The sequence below is a fragment of the Dromiciops gliroides genome, chromosome 6, assembly GCF_019393635.1.
Source record: "Dromiciops gliroides isolate mDroGli1 chromosome 6, mDroGli1.pri, whole genome shotgun sequence".
Classification (NCBI taxonomy): Eukaryota; Metazoa; Chordata; class Mammalia; order Microbiotheria; family Microbiotheriidae; genus Dromiciops; species Dromiciops gliroides.
This window is the reverse complement of record NC_057866.1, coordinates 249,493,892-249,512,076: the sequence shown is the minus strand read 5'-3', so window position 1 is coordinate 249,512,076 and position 18,185 is coordinate 249,493,892. Positions and strand designations below refer to the sequence as shown.

The 18,185-nt window shown below is 36.9% G+C and overlaps 1 protein-coding gene across 2 annotated transcripts in view; it reads left to right on the top strand.

Annotated features, from left to right (window-relative positions):
• Positions 1-18,185, top strand: part of AFF1 (AF4/FMR2 family member 1) — a 146,991-nt gene that overhangs the window by 77,942 nt on the left and 50,864 nt on the right. For both annotated transcript variants that reach the window (XM_043971591.1, XM_043971590.1), the window contains 3 exons: positions 7,854-7,940; positions 15,004-15,040; positions 16,285-16,336. In XM_043971591.1, the coding sequence (XP_043827526.1) occupies positions 7,857-7,940; positions 15,004-15,040; positions 16,285-16,336 (173 nt within the window). In that variant the 5' untranslated portion in view covers positions 7,854-7,856. The remainder of the gene's footprint in view (positions 1-7,853; positions 7,941-15,003; positions 15,041-16,284; positions 16,337-18,185) is intronic.

Sequence of the window (18,185 nt, the reverse complement as noted above, 5' to 3'; positions counted from 1 at the left end):
TCTGTTATATTGTAAGCTCCTTGACTTTCTTTTTATTAATTGTATCTTCAACACTTACCCACTGTCTTGCACATAGTCAGTGCTTAATAAATGTGGAGCCCTTTCTGTATGAGCTTCACTAACTCTCTTCCTGGCTTTTGTAAGAGGATTGCTACAGGTATTCATCTGCTCTTGAGATTTCTTGTTGGAGTACTCCAATATTCTGTTCCCTGATAATACAGCACTCTTGACTTCTGGTGACATGATCTTGGTTACACAGCTAGTATATGTTAAGTCAGGATTTGAATCCAGTGTTCTGACTCTAATCCACTGTGCTAAACAGCTTATATACACATGTGTCAGTATGGATGTAGGCATGGTAGACTATAGGTACAGAATGAAGTATTCATTTTCAGACATACTTAATCTATTGATTCATTTGGCTTGATTTGTTATAAGGGAAGCCTCTATTTGGCAGGGAGGGAAAAGAGAAGTCTTTGGAAATTGATGATGATATTGAAAAATGCATCAATATAAACAAACAAAAAAATTGGTGGGGTTTTTGTGTTTTTGTTTTTGTTATTTTTTTAAAGGATAACTGGAAGCCATAAATTGTGCTCTCGTGGAGATGTCATGTGGTAAGCTAGTTGGCACAGTGGATAGAATACCAGGCTTAGAGTGGGAAGACTAATCATTCTGAGTTCAGATCCCTTCTCGTATGCTATATCTGTGACTCTGAGCAAGTCACTTAACACTGTTTGCCTCAGTCCCTCATTTGTAAAATGAATTGAAGAAGGAAATGGTAAACCACTGCAGTATCTTTGCCAAGAAAAGCCCAAATGGAGTCACAAAGAGGTGCAACCTGGTGGCAAGGCAGTAGACTTGCGATCAGGAAGACCCATCTTGATGAGTTCAAATCCTGTCTCAGACACTTATTACTTATCCCTCTTTGCCTTGGTTTCTTCATCTGTAGAAATAAGCTGAAGAAAGAAATGGCAAAAGACTTTAGTATCTTTGCCAAGAAAATCCCAAATGGGGTCATGAAGAATAGGACATGACTGAAATGACCTAACAACAACAGGGATGTCATAGAAAACCAAATTTTACTCTCTAGTCCTGTGAGTAAGACTTTAGATGAGTTGTGCATTTGTGAAATGCAAGTCATACTCTAGTATAGGCAACTGGGGCAAAGCACTTACCTTTCTGAATTTCACTTTTCCTCATACATGAAATAATCAAGATTGACTCTTCTCTTTTGGGAGAATACCAATAACAATCCATTTGATAGAGAACTTTGTTGTTTGCCAAGTTTTTTCTTCCCCAAAACAGTGTTTTTCCTTATTTCATACTCAAGGAAAACTGATTCTTAAGGGAATAAAGTGACTTGCCCATGATTATGTGGCTAATAAGTCTTAGGATTCCTACCCAGATCTCGTGAACCCAAATCCAATCAACTCTCCCTTTTGCCACAATGCGTCTCTTCTGATTGTGGCTCTCCGGTCACTATGTTAATAGTTTTCTTCCTTTTTTTTTTTTTTAATATTTTCTATTGATATTCTTTGTTTTTATACACTAAAACTAAAATTTTGTTTCTCCATTCCTATTCCTAAAGAGCCAGCTCATATAATAATACTATACTAGTGGTCTTTATTCAAAGATAGGGAATCTATATGGATGGAGATAGCCATAAGAATCACAAAGCCTCAGCATGTAGGAGAGCTTGGATTTTCAGACCTGTTGCCAAATGCTTTTTTTTGCTTGCAGAATACCTTTTAAGTATGCCAGTTTCACCTCTTTCTTGGGATGATGCTACATGCCTGGAACCCAGTGCAATTTCAGGCTGACTAGGGAAACCACTCATTTCCTGACTGAGAGCAAATTTGCTGCTGACTCCCTCTTCCACCTGTCTGCATTCTTAACTCCTCTGTATTTGCAATGACTGGCCATGGAAGCTGATGGCACTTAAATCAGCTACTGAATCACAGCAGGACCCTGGAAGAAAAGGGATTTCTTAGCTGTATGATTTTTTTCATAACCTGGCTTTCTCAAATCCTCATTCCTTTATCTCTTTGATTCATTCTTACCATCTATTCTATAAAATTCTCTTCTCCAGACTACTTCTTCCTGTTTCTCTGCCCTATCCTTGCACAGTTGATATCTTCCTATATTACTCCTCCATTGTGTCTTCTGGTAACCATATTCTGTTATTTATAAACTACCCTTCATCTTATAGCTTCACCTTGCACCTTCTATCTTCTGGTCCTAATTAAATCTGACTGCTTCCATAAGACATTAGATTACTGGCCATATTCTTCAAGATCTGGTCATTTTTTTCTCTGTTCCACTGAAACAGGAAGAAGTTGCACAACACTTCCAGAATCAGTACCACATAGCCACAATCACTTAGCAACTTATCCTACTCTGTGGTTCTCAGGATTATAAATTTAGAGCTTAAAGGATGATAATAGTGTCTTAAAGTACATGTGTCCCAACCCCTTGGCTTTATACATGAGGAAATAGTCCACAAAAGATGAATTGACTTACTCAAGATCACATATGTAGTTGCTGACAGCTGGCATTTAAAAATTTCGAATCCAGGTCTCTTTCTACTGCATTCAGTTATTCAGCTGGGTAAATTATTCCTAGCCTTGAGCATAGGTCATTTAACAACTGAAATACCACATTCCAAGGTTTGTTTCTTTGTTTCTTTCGGGGCAATGGGGGTCACACAGCTAGTAAGTGTCAAGTGTCTGAGGCCGGATTTGAACTCAGGTCCTCCTGAATCCAGGCCTGGTGCTTTATCCACTGTGCCACCTAGCTGCCCCCGGTTTCTGCTTCTTTATGTTGGTGGTTGCTAAATCGTGTGTGATCCTGACTGGCTCTTTGATACTTGAATTCTTTCTTTTCTGACTGTTTCCAATTTTTTTTTTCTTTGACCTGGAAGCTCTAGATTTTGATGATAATATCCCTCAAAGTTTTATTTTTAGGGCTCTTTCTGGAGGTGTCTATTGGATTCTTTATTCTTCTACTTTGGCCTATGACTCTTAACAGATTTAAGAAATCTTTTTAGCTTTCTTGAAATAACATGTTTAGGAAAAAAAAAAAAAGAAATAACATGTTTAGACTCTTCTCCCCCCTGCCCCCATAGTGTTCAGATAGTCCAGTGATTCTTCAGTTTGTTTTTCTTCACAATCTGTTTTCTAAGTCAATTGTTTTTGCTATGGAATACCTTACATTTTCTTCTATTTTTAAAAAGTCTTTTGATTTTCTTCTAATATTTCTAGTTGACATATGGAGTCACTCATTTCTGTTGGGTCTATTCTATTTTTTTTGGGGGGTGGGGCAATGGGGGTTAAGTGACTTGTCCAGGGTCACACAGCTAGTAAGTGTCAAGTGTCTGAGGCCAGATGTGAACTCAGGTACTCCTGAATCCAGGGCCGTGCTTTATCCACTGTGCCACCTAGCTGCCCCCATTCTACTTTTCAAGGAATTTGTTGTTTGGGCTTGAATTTGTACTACTTGTGCCAATCTGTTAATTTCCTTTCCACTTCTTCCATAGCTCTCATGTCTTTTCCATTTTTTTTTTATCTTTAGCCTTCTCATTTAATTTACTAAAACATTTTTTAATGCTTTGTAAACTCTTGTTGATCTTTTTCAGGCATTCTAGTTGAATTCTGTATTGTTTTCTGAGGCATTTCTTGTATTTCTTTTGAATTCATTCTCTAATGAGTTTGTCTATACCCTGCCATCCTAATAGTTCTTTATGGTGGGGTTCTTTTTTTGTTTGCCCATTCTATCAGCCTACTTCTTGACTTTGGACTTTGTTAGGGCGAATTCTACCATCCTTGTGGAAGGTGGGTCTAGGTTGATCTGGTTCCTGTTTTCTTGGGGGTATTAATGTTAACTGTTGTGGTCTCAGGGACAGAATGGGTGACCGGAAAGCTTTCATTACTCTCAGAGCATTCTTTTCAGGGGAAAATCGGATTGCTTCTCTGATTTGAGCTTGGTAAGTTCCTGACCTAAGTTTTGTTTGGAGCAAATGAAGGGATAAATTTTTTTCCATGTCAATCTTTGTCCAAGACTATGCTGTAGAAGTGGACACAATTCACTTCAAAGTTTATTATTCCCCAACGGTTCTTTTTTCTTGGTGCAGGACTTTTTTTTTTTCTGGTTTACAGTTTGTAAAACACTGACCTACAACCTTATGATGTTTAACCAAAATCCAGAGGCTTTTTAAGGTATTGAACTATACTTATTGTATTTATCCAAGTTTAACGAACCAGGATATTTCTTTTGTAGAAGGGATTTCTCCTCAATTGCAAGGGATAACACTGAAGTTCTCTTTTGATTAAGTTTCTGAGAAACTATTAAGTAGGATAGGAAGGCAGTGTTTTCATGTACTTAGTGTCATAGTCTTCCTTTCTAGTCTAACACTTGCTTTTATATTTGGGGATTATATTATAAATGTTGACATCCTTTTATTCTCTGATTGACTTCCTATCCTACTTCCTACAGCACATTATCTATTCTAAAACCATTCACACAAACAGTGTTTCAACCCTTTAATCACTCTTCTAGTCAAAATAACTTAAACCAAGGCACAAAGTTCTGTGTATGATCAATTTTTAGTAAAGTGTGAATTGACCAACAAATAGTGTTGAATGAAGGGGAGTACAGAAAATAGGAAGATTACCATCTTAGATGGAAGAAAAATATGATTGGATGAAATTAGAAATGAGGGCAAGTAATGACCCCCTCCCTTCCCTCCTGTGACTAAAAAATGTTCACTGTTCTAGTCCAGCTGCATCAGCAAGGGCAGAGATAGCAAACTGTCTTTCTTTGGATAACAAACATCCTTGAAAGATAGCTTGTATGCTAGACCAGACTCCTGGTGTCCACCTGCATTCTTTAAGGGTAACAGATTTCCTTGACACAAGAATAAAGCAGTGTTTAACAGGAGAACCAAATTTCTAAACTTAACTCATTGTATGCCAGCCAGATTTCTGAGTTAAGGTCAAAGAGAAAGATTACTGACTTATGCAGTTAACAGGACAAAATCAAGTAATTGTAAATAGGATCAATTAAAAAAGCCACAGAATCTGAGTATTTCACCCCTCCTTAAGTCTACACCAGTGCTTGAGTACTTTGCCATATATTTACCTAAAGAAGATTGATGCCAGTTATAAGAAGTTTCCTCTTTTTGCTCCTCTATCTCCAATTCCATCAATTTATTTTGCCCTACTCTCCCCTTCCTTGTCTCAGAAGTATTCTCTCTTTTTGACAGTTAACCTCTAACCTGTGCCCATTTGATTTTTTTTTAGTGAGGCAATTGGGGTCAAGTGACTTGCCTAAGGTCACACAGCTAGTAAGTGTTAAGTGTCTGAGACCGGATTTGAACTCAGGTACTCCTGACTCCAGGGCTGGTGCTCTATCCACTGCGCCACCTAGCTGCCCCTGCCCATTTGATCTTTATAATTCTTATGTCTTTTTTAACCTTTATGATACCTTTATAATCTTAAGTCTCTATCTCCATTGGAATTTTCCCTATTGCCCAATTCTCCCACATCCTTAAAAAAGAATCCTTCATTTGACTCTGCCAACCCCATAGCCTGTTATCTCATAGCTCCCTTGCCAGACTCCCAGAAAAAGCTGTCTATATTCATTGTCACTCAGCTGAAACTCCCCTCTCCATATGATTTTGCTTCTTGACTTTTTCCTGGTTTTTGAATAGACTCCCTGCCCTTAATTTTCCTGACACTCTTCTCTCCCGGCTCTCTTCAATATCTATCTGGTGGTTTCTTCCCAGGCTACTTTGCCAGTTCACTTTTTTCTTTGTGTCAACATTCACTGTAATATGGAGAAACCAAGGAATTCCAGGAAAAAACCAAAACCTCTAATTGTGCTTCATTGACTAGACTAAAGCCTTTCACTGTGTGGATCACAACAAAATGTGGCAATTACTCAAAGAGACGGGATCATCTTACTTATCTCCTGAGGAATCTATATGCAGGTCAAGAAGCAAGAGTTTGGACCAAACACGGTACAATCGATTGGCTTGAAACTGAAAAAAGGGATATGACGAGGCAATGTATTGTCACCTCAACTTAGATGCAGAGTACATCATGTGAAATTCCAGACTGGATGAATCCAAAACTGGAATTTAGGTTGCTGGAAGAAATACCAACAATCTCACATATTCAGATGATATCCCTCGATGGCAGGAAATGAAGCTGTAAGAAGACTCTTGATGAGGGTAAAAGAGGAGAGTGTAAAAGCTAGCTTGAAGCTTAACATTGAGAAAGCAAAGATCTTGGCAACTGGTCCTATCACTTCCTGGTTAAAACAAAAAAAAAAGGAAGAAGAATTGGAAGCAGTGTTAGATTTCATATTTTTAGTCTCAGAGATTATTGCAGATGGTATCTGTGGCCATGAAATTAAAAGATTCTTGTTCCTTGAAAGGAAAACTATGGCAAATCTGATCATCATACTAAATACAGAAATATCACCTTGCTGAAAAATGTCCGTAATGTCAAAGCTGTGGTTTTTCCAGTAGCAATTTATGGCTGTGAAATCTGCATTACATGTAAAGCTGAGCACCACAGAATTGCTGACTTTCAAAAGTCCCTTGGACAGCAGGGGAATCAAAACAGTTACTACTTAAAGAAATTGATTCAGGTTATTCAGTATTTGTCCTTCTAGTGAAGCTGAAACTCAAATGCTTTGGCCATGTAAAGAGAAGACAGCATTCCTTGAAAAGACCCTGGTGTTGGCACAGCTAGGTGGCGCAGTGGATAAAGCACTGGCCTTGGATTCAGGAGTACCTGAGTTAAGGAGGCTAAGTTTGTATCATTGCTTATCCTGCTTGTTTTAACTTAAATAAAGAAAATTTAACAGTTTTAAAACTTTGCCACCTAAACTGTTCAGGTATTAGGCTGAGAATAAAATCGAGGAAAAAGATACTTTGGTAATCACAGAAATCTTTTTTGGCCTTAAGAAAAAAAGCAAAAATTCATTTTTATTTTATGTTACTGTTGAGCAATACAAAAAGAATAAGATCATATGCTAATGTATATCAGGGAAGTGTCAAATGCCTTAAAACTTAGGAAATCAAAATGATAGCCTAGGTTGGTTTTTTGTTTGTGGGGTTTTTTTTTGTAGTTTAAACGGGAAAGTTATGTCATTTTAGCTTGACTGTTTCCTGCAAATACAATAAAAAAACAGCATATATTCTTCCTCATAATATAGTACATTCAGTAAGCTTCAGTCATTCTGTTCTTTGGTTTGTGTTTCAGTAGTTCATCAGTCCAGCTATTTTAATATGGGCATATTGAAACATAAAACATTTGTTTAATAGTATTAAAAAACTTTATTAAGTTTAAGATGCTTTGTTATTAAATCATTCTTTTAAAAAAGATACATGGGTTTTGGTTTTTTTTGTGCTTTTGGTTTGTTTGTTTGAGTTGGGTTTTTTGGGGGTTTTTTGTATGTGTTTTTTTTGGTGAGGCTATTGGGGTTAAGTGACTTGCACAGGGTCACACAGCTAGTAAGTGTCAAGTGTCTGAGGCTGGATTTGAACCAGGGCCAGTGCTCTATCCACTGCTCTACCTAGCTGGCACAAGATAAGTGTTTTTAATAACTCATTCTGTTCCCCCCTCCCAACTAATTTTTATTCATTTATGTGGAAGATATTCAACTTTTTGCATATATTGTTGACAACTTATTAATTTTCTTTGAGGAAATGGATCACAACCTGTAAGTCAAGATTTTTCTAATACTAGGACTGCTTTCCTGACACATTAATTTTAATAGAACTAAATAAAATACCAGGAAATGTTTTATTTATAATTACTTTTCCTTTCTAATTTTTTTTTCAGGAAATGACCCATTCATGGCCTCCACCCTTAACAGCAATCCATACACCTAATACAGCTGAATCTTCAAAATTTCCTTTTCCAACAAAGGTAAAATTTTTAAATAGATTAAAGAGGTAGCCTATTGCTTAATGGAGAATTTGGTTGATACGTTAAACAGTAAAGACAAAAGCAGAAAACTTTTATTTCTTAACTAAAGTATTGGGTTCAGATCTGGCCTCAGATATTTACTAGCTGTGTGACCCTGAGTAAATCACTCAACTTCTCTGCCTCAGTTTCCTTAACTGAAAAATGGTGATGATAGATAATAGTAGCTACCTTTCAGGGTTATCGTGAGGAATAAATGCAATATTTCTAAAGCATTTAGCACACTGCCTAGCACTTATTGGTTCCTGCCAGCCTTTCTTCTTTTCTCTTGCTCTCTGTCACCTGGAATTTGAGATTTTAGTTCTAGGTCCAACTATAATCCTTGACAAATAATTTATTATCTTTCAGCTTTATAATCCTCGATTTTAAAATGAGCATGTTGGATTAGATTATCTCCAGTGTTATTCCATCTCTTAACTTCTATGTGAGTTTGAAGAATCCTTAGGCACAGTCTAAATGAATTTATAATTAGTACAATTGTTGCAAATCTTTGGACAAGTGTTGTTTTTTTACAATTCGCTTCAGTTTTTTCTCCTGAACTTAATTAATCACCAGAAAGATGAAGCATTTCCATAATATATTAAAATAGGACTTTCTATGAAATTGTGAATCTCTGTGTCCTACAACTTGCTTTTTAAATGTATATAAACTATTCTAATCTATTCAGCACATCCATTACCTTAAAGCTTTCCTCCTATACAATATGTCCTTATGAACTTTTGATCTCTTTTGTGCCTTTAAAATAATCTTTCAGGGGCAGCTAGGTGGCGAAGTGGATAAAGCACCGGCCCTGGATTCAGGAGGACCCGAGTTCAAAGCCGGCCTCAGACACTTAACACTTACTAGCTGTGTGACCCTGGGCAAGTCACTTAACCCCCATTGCCTCTCAAACAAACAAACAAAAAAACTAAAAAAAAAAATAATCTTTCAGTGGCCTTTTGGGGGGGGGGGCAATGAGGGTTAAGTGACTTTCCCAGGGTCACACAGCTAGTGTCAAGTGTCTGAGGCTCGGTTTGAACTCGGGTCCTCCTGAATCCAGGGCCAGTGCTTTATCCACTGAGCCACCTAGCTGCCCCCTCAGTGGCCTTCTTTTTGTATCACTCTTGCTAATCCATTTCCCACCACCCATTGCAAGAAATAAAAATAACCAAGCAAAGTAAATCTATACAGTGTTCGTGGTCATGTTTGAAAATGTAGGTCTCTTGGGTTTCAAGTGGTTCTCTGTAAATTGAGTAACATGCTTCATCACCATTTCCTCTGTGGTCTGTTATTGCTTTCATCAGTCTTTCAAAATTGATTTTATGAATAGTCCCCCTACCTCTGCTCACTTTAGTCTGTATTAGTTTATATTTTGTTTCACAATTCTGTGAAACCATATTTTATTTCTTAGAGTGTAATAATATTACCATACATCTATATGCTAATTTGCTCAGCCTTTCCAATAGCCAATAGCCAACAGCCAACCTTCTTCCCTTAGTTTCTAATTTTTAAAAATTCCCTTCAGGCCGCTAGGTGGTGCAGTGGATAAAGCACTGGCCCTGGATTCAGGAGGATCTGAGTTCAAAATAGGCCTCAGGCACTTGACAGTTACTAGCTGGGTGACCCTGAGCAAATTACTTAACCCTCATTGTCAACCCCCCCCCCCCCCCCAAAAAAAAATCCCTTCAGGATCCTCCCTCTGAAGTTGAAGTTGGGTTTTGCTCTCAACTGTTCCCTCCTAAGCATTATTTTTTACCCCTCTTCATTAACTTGTATATATGTACTGTCTTATACATGCAACTCTATCTCACCTGTGTATGCACTCATTATTTATGGGAGAAAGTGGGCATATTCGTAGAGAAATCTGGCAGGACAATGCATAAGTCAGGGAAACCCATATGTTTGGGGTCACTCACAACTCTAGACTAAAAGTTTGGATACCATTAGTTCGTCAAAGAATATTTGTACCACAAGCAGCTGCTTTTCTGCTAATAGCTCCTTTTATCCTCAGTTGAGTCATTGTTCAATTGTGTTCCACTCTTCATGATCCTATCTGAGGTTTTCTTGGCAAAGGTACTGGAGTCGTTTGCCATTTCCTTCTCTACCTCATCTTATAAGTGAAGAACTCTTAGGTAAAGAGGTTACCGCTCTTACCCTGGGTCACCTAGCTAGTGTGTGTCAGACTGGATTTGAACTCATTAAGATGAGTCTTTCTGATTCCAAAGCTACTGCCATATCCACTGTGCCACCTAGTTGCCCCAATTCTGCTGTTCTCCAGCTAGGCAAATCTTCTTTCTCTTTTAAGCTGACAGCATTATAAACTCTTTTATATATATAATCACTCCTAAAAGGTCTCTGAGGGAGTGTTAATCTCTTAATTTACATAGCAGTTCCCATTAAGCCAGAGAACTACCCAGGAAATCTGGCTGGCTCAGTACAAACAAGTCCAGCCAATTATTTACTCCATGGGATACCAAATCCTCCAGTCAAAGCTGAGCATCCTTTCCTCTAAGCAAAGTGGCTGCAAAATGTCTTTTTCCCTTTCTGCTTTTCCCTCTCAAACCAAAGATGGCAGCAGAGAACCACAGACACTTAAAAAAATTGTTAAACAGCTATTTTTATTTTGAATTTAACAGACATAAAATAATATTTCTAAATACATAGTAGAAAAGATAAAGAATATTGTACATGAAATTGCCAAACAAATATTTATAATTTGCTTTTAAAAAAATATAATAAATTCAACATCTAACTTCAAAAGGTGTTCTTACTTGTTGGCCATCTCTTCTGAACTTTCTTCTGTTTGATTCTGTGCATTTGCAATAATGCTTAAAGACTCCCCTTTCTATATTTTATTTTATTTTTTAACTAAAAAAAATATGCTTCAGTCTGTATTCAGACACCATCAGTTCTTTCTTTGAAGATGGATTGTATTTTTCATAAGTCCTTCAGAGTTGTTTTGGATTATAGCATTGCCAAGAATAGCCAAATCATTCATAGCTAATCTTGCAATATTGCTGTTATTTTGTATATAGTACATCTCACTTTGCATCAGCTCATGTAAGTCTTTCCAGAGAGCATCCCAATCATCATTTCTTACAGCATATAATCTCATCCCACAATTTTTTCAGCCATTCCGAATTGATTGGCATCTCCTGGCCCCCATCGAAAACAAAATAAAACCCTTGTCAAAATATGCAGAGTTAAGGAAAACAAATTTCCACGTTGACCAACTTCAAAAATATCCTTTGAGTGCATTGATTCTCTTCTAGTAGGTAGATGGGGGATGCTCCATCACCAGCCCTCATAGTTGGTCATTGGATCTGCTCATTTCCCTTGCATCAATTCATTCAAGAATAGGGGCAGCTAGGTGGTGCAGTGGATAGAGCACCGGCCCTGGATTCAGGAGTACCTCAGTTCAAATCCGGCCTCAGACACTTAACACTTACTAGCTGTGTGACCCTGGGCAAGTCACTTAACCCCAATTGCCTCACTAAAAAAATTAAAAAAAAAAACCAAATTCATTCAAGAATCCCCGGGTTTCTCTGAAATAAATCCTTTCATCAGTCATTATAGTACAATGTTTCATTACATTCATACACTGTAATTGGTTCTGCTATTCATGGCCACCACCCCTTTTGTTTCCAGTTCTTTGTTATAACAAAAATTAGCTGCTTATAAATATTTTTGTTCATGAGTCTTTTTCCTCTTCCTCTTAGTGGTTGTTAGTTTTAGACAAGTTTAGTCACTTTCGGGGCACAATTATAAATTGCTTTCCAGGTTGACTGGGCTAATTCACACTCCACCAAGAGTGAATGAGTGTTTGTCATTTTCCATTTTTGCCTTCTTGACCAGTCTAATGCATGTGAAGTAGAACCTCATAGTGAATAGCCAGTATTTCTGAGAGGCTAGATGTCCCTGAAAAGCATTAGCTGAACCTGAAGTTCTCATGCAATGAAGCGCGCTTGCGCTCTCTCTCTCTCTCTCTCTCTCTCTCTCTCTCTCTCTCTCTCTCTCTCTCTCTCTCTCTCTCTCTCCCCTCAGTCAGTAATGAATGAGTGGCTGAAGCCTTTTTTTTAGCTGACTGTTCTTGCTCTCACTTTATTCACAAAGCCCAGGTGGTGCTGACTTTTTAACTATGTATTTAGCCTTTCCTTTCCTGTCCATCCTTGGCCATGGTAGCCATGGATCTTTAGCTTCTTCCCTGTTTTTTGTTTTGTTTTGTTTTTTTGCAAGGCAATGAGGGTTAATTGACTTGCCCAGGGTCACACAGCTAGTAAGTGTCAAGTGTCTGAGACCAGATTTAAACTCAGATCCTCCTGAATCTAGGGCTGGTGCATTATCCACTGCGCCACCCAGCTGCCCCTTCTTCCCTGTTTTCAATGGTTCAAATCAATGCCTTCAGGTACTCCAGTAATTTATCTCCCTTCATGAAATGAATTATCCTTATTTGAGTATTTCATGGTTTTTGTAACAGTTATGTGATTTTTCTTTTTTTCTTTTTTTCTTTTTTAGTTTTAACCATATGCTTTAAAACAGTTACATGCAAATGAGCTGATGGACTATAATGCTTTGAAACTCTACCCATTCTTCAGTTCCTTTCTTTATATTCACATTTATCAGTTTCTAATGAAGAAAAAAATTTTTTTTCCCCACTTTAAACTGTTCACATACAACATAACCATCACTTGATTCCTTTTCAAAGGGTTTTAAATTTTTACATTAATTTTGTTTTGTCAAGAATCCCTTGAGCAGTCTGGTGAAGCCTATGGACCCCTCAGAATAATGTTTTTAAATGCATAAAAGATAATTCCAGAGGAAATAAAATATATTGGAATATCCAAATACCTAAATACATGAACTTACAAAAAGGTTCATACACCCTAAATTACTAATCTGTTTTTCATTTATACGAGTTTGTTTTCTGTCCTTTTTGCAAATTGCTCACAGCTTATCTGAGAACTCTCTTTGCCCAAAGACTTTTAGTAGTTACTATTAATCCAAAGTTCTTTTTCTATTCTTCCTAGGTACTGTACTATTATAGAAGAAAGAGACATCTTGCATCCCTTACTGGTTGCTTTAATTCTTTTTGCAAAAATATTTTTTTCCCCTTTCAGGACTAAACTATTCTACATGAAAATGTAGTACCTTAATCTAATTTTGAAGAAATCCATTACTTTGATAAGGTTTTTACCACCTTCTTTTCTAAATTATTTTCCTTCCTCTCGAGTTTTTATGTTTCTTTCAAAAAATCTCATCTGTCTTCTTGTAGGTATCCATATAGTACTCTTGAAAAACCTATTTCTTTTCTTTTGAGTCTTTGCGTGACTTTTCTTTTGAGTGACTTTTTAATTTCGGGTTTTTTTTTGGTAGCTCTGATTCTATACAAATTCTTTATAGTGGTTATTTTCTTTTTTCTGTTTATTCCTCTCATTAATTCCATTTGGGGCTTTGCACCTGGTTCACACTCTGCCATCACTTGTGCAGGGTAGTCAACTTGCTAGGTTTCTGCACTGTCTTTCTTTGCTGACCTCTGTCACTTGGCTCTGGTATTTTTAGGCTCCCTTGGACCTTTGAAGTAGAGGATGCTGGACATGTATGCCCTCCTGAGCATTTCGCCTAGTGGTTACTAAGATCCATCTTAAGTGTAACTAGTTATTCTTATGTTTTCTGATGATCCTCTGTACCTGCTCCTTCTAAGCAACTGAGTCTTGCTGAGTTACATCACTCTCTGCCATTTCTGGTCAAGAGCTAAGAGTTTTCTGTCTTGTGGGTTGGCATTGACTTTTTTGGTGGGCCCTTTTTCTATTGCCTATGGATTTGTGGCTGATATTTTAAATGCAGTATTGTTGTAGATGAAGCGACTTACTCTTGTTTTTCGCAAAATTTCTTGAATGTAATTTCATTTGGTGTTATTTTTGTTTTGGCTGGAATAGATGTATGGGAGCTAGACTGCCTGCTTCAGTTTACGCACTGTCTTGCATGTCCCCCAAGGATTTTATACTTGTTCTTAGAGACTAGTGTTAAAATATTAAAATATAGTATCTATGAAGGAGTTTGCCTAGTTAAACTTGGAGAACTAATAATATATATTAATGAAATGTAGATGTCATTTCTATATGGAAATTTGTACTCTCTAGCTCTTTTAATAATAGGCAAATCATTGACTTTAAAGTAAATGTTAAATAATAGCATTTTCTTGTGTTTAGTGTAGTATTAAATATTTATTGAATTTTAATTTGCTTATTTTCTGTGGGATTCCCTTTGAGTTAGCATAAGAAATTCATCATAATCTTGTATTTTCTTTGATAATGAACCCCATGGGCATGGAAGTTGCTCCCCATGATTTGTGCCTCAAAGATATATCACATACATTTAATTATGCTCCAAGTCACATTTTTCTATTTTGTTACTATATGTAGCTCATCTGCATTTTTTTTTTTAGTGAGGCAATTGGGGTTAAGTGACTTGCCCAGGGTCACACAGCTAGTAAGTGTTAAGTGTCTGAGGCCGGATTTGAACTCAGGTCCTCCTGACTCCAGGGCTGATGCTCTATCCACTGCGCCACCTAGCTGCCCCCATCTGCATTTTAAAGTGAAAAATGTTAGTGATTCAAATGTATAAAATATCCAAGAAAGCAGAAAAATGAACTATTAGAAAATACAAGCTATCAAACCAGCTCCTTATTAAAAAAAATCATTTTTCCCCATTAAAAGGCAATATCAGGGGCCGCTAGGTGGTACAGTGGATAGAGCACTGGCCCTGGGGTCAGAAAGACCTGAGTTCAAATCTGGCCTCAGACACTTAACACTTACTAGCTGTGTGACCTTGGGCAAGTCACTTAACCCCAATTGCCTCATATGAATGAATGAATGAATGAATGAATGAATGAATGAATGAACAAATGAATAAACAAATAAAATAAATAAAATAAAAATTAAAAGGCAATAGCATTATGATAACTTGTACTTAATAATATTCATGAATCTTCCCAAAATTATTAATGTGAGCTTTTATTGTTTTCCAGGAATTTCAGCACATTGAATCTGTATTACAGAACCACAGTAAGTCAAACTTTGTAGCCATTGTTACAAAATGAAATTGAGGGTAATTGTTTCTGCTTTGATAAAACTCAATAGTAAGGAACAGAAGTACAGGTAACATCCTGTTACCATTACTGTTATTTCTCTTTTTGGACATTGATCTTACCTGTGTCTGCCCACGTTAGAAGTGGCCACTCAGTTATTTGGCCCCACCAGTGATTAGCATAGACACTTGGACGTATTCTGTTTTTTATCTGGGTTTTTCAAGGCTTTGTTGTGGTCACCCATTCCTTGTAGGGCTACCATATTGATACTAGACCTAATATGGACATGGTTAGGACATTTCTCCCTAGTGCAACCCACATACATGATGTGTATTTGGCATCTGCCACTTGATCCATGAATAGTTTTGCTGATTTTTATTTTATGAGGGATAGCCAAAACCAAACAAGTCAAGTTGATAATCATTTATTAAGTGTCAACTATGTGCCCAGCACTGTGTTTAGCAGTGGTTTCTCCAGTCCTTGTGGTTTTTCTTTGATTTTGTTTCATGAGTACATTAAACTTGATTTAAAAGAAAGGAGAAGTAGCCACTGCCTTTTCCAGTTTGGTCTTTCTTAATGAAAGATAAACGCATACACACACACACACACACACACACACACACACACACACACACACACCGTGAAGGAAAGCAAAAAGGGGAAAATCTTTAGCAAACTGTGCTCTCTGACTTACTTTATTCAATTCCCTTGTTTCATGGTTGTCTAATTTGCTACTTTTTTGTAGCTTGGGGAATGGGAAGCAATAAACAAAAAACATGGAAATGGAGAGCAGGGATGGAGAAGCTTCGGGCTGAGACTATGATTTCTAGCCAAGTACTCATGACAGCTACATTGCACAGTCATAGAAAATTGTGATTATGTTTCAATAGGATTTGATACGTATTTCAAAAAAGGTTGAGTAATTGTGGCAATACTTAGGTCAGCAGTCAGAAAACCCAGGTCGGCATCCTGATGAGATCTTTGGCAATTAATTTAACTTTTGCTGTACCTTATGTCAATAACACCTATTTGTGTAATTATACTAACTGGCGTCCATAAGGCATTTGAAGGTTTTCACATTGCTTTGCACACGTTCTCATTGTTATCTAAAAAATTGGCACTTCACAGGGCTAGGAAACAGACCCATTTTTATCACCATTTTTTAGATGTTGCTGATAAGGTTGGTTGGTTTATGTTTCATGTGTTTCTTTCTCTTCACAGAACAGCATGGTACATCTTCAAAAACCTGCTCTAATTCCCGGCAGCCAACATCGTAAGTGTTGTTCATTGAGGAAGGGTTGCAGGGCACATTGTAATCTTATGGCTACCCTTCTAAACACATCTACGCATAGGATTTTGTTGAGCCTACAATTTGGGGTTAACTCTTTGCAGTTAGATTAAGTGAGACTATTTTTATATTGCTGTTCAAAGGATTTTATTTCTCTGTTTAATCTCCAAATACTTCAGATCTTACTCTGTCTTGATCATTATAATTAGTATATGTTAGTGACCTTGCACAGCCCTTCCTCATTCATTCATTCCAATTCATTGCCAGTCATGACATCTGTTGGGGCCCTCTTTGATGATGGACAAACAACAATTAGTATATGTGTACTTGAATTTTAGAATTTTATAATTCTTCTATCTTTCAAAGTCTAAATATGATATTTATATACTGATGCCTTATAAGAGAGAAGAAAGAATCACAAAAGTTACTTGGTTAGAGTTCCAGGGAACTCATGATAGAAGAGGATCTCCAAATCCAAGAAAAAAAAAAGAAAGAAAGAACTGTGGAGTATAGATGCTGATTGCACCATATTATTTCTTTTGTTTTGGGTGCTGTTTTTTCTTTCTATTTTGAGGTTTTGCATCACTGCTCTGATTCTTTCTCTTGTAACAGGATTAATGCAGAAATAGGATTAATGTTATTATGTGTATATATATATATGTGTGTGTGTGTGTGTATATATATCTATATGTATATGTATAGAGATATATAGATATAACCTATATCAGATTACCTGCTGTCTAGGGGAGGGGGGAGGGAGGCGTGGGAGGGAGAAAAATCTGAAATTGTAAAGCATGTATAAACAAAAGTTGAGAACTATCTTTACATGTAATGGAAAAAATAAAATACCTCATACATTAAAAAAACAAAAAAAAAAGTTACTTGGTTTTGGTTTGATGACTGGCTTCTGCCACTGGATAAAGCAACGTTAGATTAAAAAACGTTTTTGGAAAGGAAATGGATTTAATGGTCTTCACCTAGTCACTGCTAAGTTTCTACATTTGAGGGCTTATAAGCCTCAGGAAGATTTTTAAGTAACATTGGATTTTAAAAGCTCACATTCATGAGAAAGTACCTGAGAAAGAACATCCTAGGTTTTGTTGGCGATCACTAGGGTTCATAGAAAACTTCTTCCACTGCTCTCTTGGTCACTTTTGTTACTCTTGACCCAAAGTTTCATTAAGGAACTTTTGCTACCAGTTTCTGATCAGGACCTGATTTACAAGGGACAGTCATACATTTTAGTCATTTTAGGTCATTTTAGGCCCAGCAGGGGTACTTTGTGTGAGTCCCTGTTGTCTAGAAATTAGTGAGGGCCTCATGTGACTACAGATCAGTGGTGGCAGAAATTTTATGCTTATTTATAATGTATGATACTTTTTTTTTTTAAACAACTCATTGATTTGTAATGTGCCTCATTCTCCAGAGGCCTCCAGGGAAGAAATGGTTCTGTTTTGACTTGGTGTTATGTAAGAGAAATATTTTTTATACCCTCCTTTTATACAATAACAGTGGAACAGTCAGGATGAGATTCTAATCTTTTCTGATTCATGCCCGACTTCCTGCTACAGCATGCCCCTACAGACAGTTTTTCACAATTTTCTACTAAAATAGCTTAAGAATAAGTTTCTAAAAATAAAAAGTGTGTCAACCAATAAGCTAAAATGTGACTAACCTACTCAGCTGTTAACTTATGATAAGCAATGCCAAATAAAATCATATTTGTGCTCTAGTAATTTGGGGATAGGGACAAACCTGATGATAAAGATGAAATAAATTACCTTGCAGACTAAGCTGTATCTTAAATTTTAAGGGATAGCTGTATTCTCTTTCA